General features: G+C 28.2%; 1 protein-coding gene across 2 annotated transcripts in view; it reads right to left on the bottom strand.

The window, feature by feature from the left end:
• Positions 1-91: 91 nt before the first annotated feature.
• Positions 92-2,744, bottom strand: part of LOC107456452 (uncharacterized) — a 124,275-nt gene continuing 121,622 nt past the window's right edge. For both annotated transcript variants that reach the window (XM_071182209.1, XM_071182210.1), the window contains exon 3: positions 92-1,472. In XM_071182209.1, coding sequence (XP_071038310.1) covers positions 1,159-1,472 — 314 coding nt within the window. In that variant the 3' untranslated portion in view covers positions 92-1,158. The remainder of the gene's footprint in view (positions 1,473-2,744) is intronic.

Consider the following 2,744-nt stretch of genomic DNA (forward strand, 5'->3'; position numbering starts at 1 on the left):
ATATATATATATATATTTAAGCAATAGTAAATTAATCGTCAAACCTTCGTTTTTATTTAATGCTTTACTTAATTTTTTTATAAGAATATTATTTTATTGGAATATTATTTTAGGTAATGTTAATTACATGAACTTTAGCCATTTATAAACGAAACAAATAATTATGTAATTAAATTTCACAACATATTTTTATGCATCAATTCTATATTTCGATACATAAACTGAGGACATGACGTTTGCTTTAAGTAGTATTCTTACTACTTCGCATTTAGAGACATTAGCCATTGTTATCGTCTTTAAGAGGCCTCAATCCATCGCCATCTTGGAATTTAGGGATAAATTATTAATTTGTGTTTTCTTGATATTTTTTGGTACTTATCAAACTTATGATGCGATAGTACTTATAAGATAGCACAATCTCAAAAATGGTATAAAACAAAAAGGTCGCTCAATTAGATTAAGAGAAACAGCACTTGATAATTTGTAGAACTTTGAATTTTTCCACAAAACTTTAAAACGATAAAATAATGTGATTTATGGTTTTAAGTAAATAATTCAAAACTGCACGCTTCTCAGTTTTTCAGATTTTATTTTAAATCTAATTTTATAACAGTTCTTAATCTTGTGCGTTAAATAGTATTATTTCTACTCCATGTTTTGAATCAACTACGTCATTGGTGAACTTTAAAACGCACATTTTCCATTTATTAGAATAATTGCTACTTTAAAACTACTATTAGAAACTACTATTACTATTTAAAATAGAATAAGTCATTCATATCGTTAATAACAGCTTTTGCATTGACTTGCTTTGTTATGACCCTATGTTTATAAGAGAAAAAAATCTTTTTTACATAAAGTGACATCATATTAGTACTCTTATAATAGAACAAGAGAAAAAAAAACATTTTTGCATAAAGTGACATCATATTATTACTCTTATAATAGAACAAGAGAAAAAAAAAACATTTTTGCATAAAGTGACATCATATTATTACTCTTATAATAGAACAAGTCATTGACAGCTTTTTCAGTCATTACACTTTTATCACCAGTATTTTTTTTTTTTTTTTTGCAACAATCCTTTTAACGATTCGGTAGAATAAGATCTGATGAAGCGAAACATTTGGCAAGGAGCTTGAAAATTAGTAAAACAGTTTAACCCCATCTCAGAGGTTGCCCAAGAGGCCTTGCAAATCCCCCTCGTGTGACTATATCAGATCGAGTATTGATTCCGGACATTCCTACGTATGGAGGTTTCAAGCGAGCCAGGAGTGTCAGTGCCCGTTTGACAGTGGCTTCATCCATATTCCTGTAGCGTTGGTAATATCGAAGGCCATTATCATGATCGTTGATCCTTCTTGGCTCATCAGACTCAGAAGAATAATCTTCTAGAGATGTAGAATCGTATGCAATGACGTCATTGGCGAGAACCACGATCAGGAACAGAATGCACATCTTACTGGTAGTATCTGTTAGAAGAAAATACTATGAATAATTAAAAATAGACGGATTTGATGAAGAAAAAAAATGGAACATATTGAATAACTTTTGATCTAATGAGCGAATTTTTGCATACCAAAACTAAATCTTAATTGTTTGAGGACCAAACCTCAAATTATATGCATAATAAGAACAGACATTTTAAGTTACGAAACCAGACTCAAAATCATACTTTCTTTAAGCTAAAATATCTTTTTTTTTTTTACTTGTTTGGATTCATGACCCTAAAAAATTATAGACCATATTTCCCAGACCACGACTACCCCGATATTTTGAGTGTAAAAAATCCAAATCCTTTGAAATAAAGGTATGTTTATTCAGAGGAAGTGAGTATTTGTGTCTGATTTCGTAACTTAAAATATTGCCTGCACTGATTAGTTAAGCATATTTAAGGAACAAGAACCGTTGGAACCATTAAGATTGAGTCCTAGTATGTGAAGATCCGATCTTAAGATAAAAAGTAATTCACGATGTTCCGTTTTTTGTGCTCTGCACATCAAACTTAATTATGAAAAAATTTAATGATAATACGAACTCGAGGTAAAAAAATTGAACTAAATATAAATAATTTTAAAAACATATTAATTATAGAGTTTAAATAACATTATTTTAACTTTTTTAAAATTTTAATATTGGTACACAACAGTAATTTCTCCGACATAGAGGTCTAAAGGTCACGTCTAAGAGGTCACGTAAAAATTATCGTGAAAAGAAGTAGAAAAAATTAAATTTTTTCAGTACACTGTATCAACAGTTTTTTTATACTGTTTACCGGTTAGAAAATTGAAGTTGGGTTACGAAAACAGGACTTCAGCTATCTGTGAAATGACTGCGAATGCAATAGTAGAGTTTTGTTAAAAAAAATATCCATTCTCAAAAATAAAGAAGACGAATTTTGATAAGTGGCACAAAATTTTAAAGTGTAATTATGATTTTCAAACAAGTTTTATTTTAAGCAAGCAGTTAAGTTTCTTCAAAAAAAAATTTTTTTTCTTTCTGAAAAGCACAATATTTTCGTTAAAACATATTAAACATTTTTGAGACATTTTGGTTTTAAATAAAAAAAAGCTTTACAAAAAGTGCCCCGTAACACCCTTTGGATTTTTTTTTTTTTAATTTCATTTTTTGCAAATTTCTCAGGTGGCTATATATAATATATATGTATATATATATGTATGTATATACATATATATATATATATATATGTATGTATATATATATATATGTGTGTGTGTATGTAT

This window comes from Parasteatoda tepidariorum, chromosome 6 (genome assembly GCF_043381705.1).
Source record: "Parasteatoda tepidariorum isolate YZ-2023 chromosome 6, CAS_Ptep_4.0, whole genome shotgun sequence".
NCBI classification, from domain to species: domain Eukaryota; kingdom Metazoa; phylum Arthropoda; class Arachnida; order Araneae; family Theridiidae; genus Parasteatoda; species Parasteatoda tepidariorum.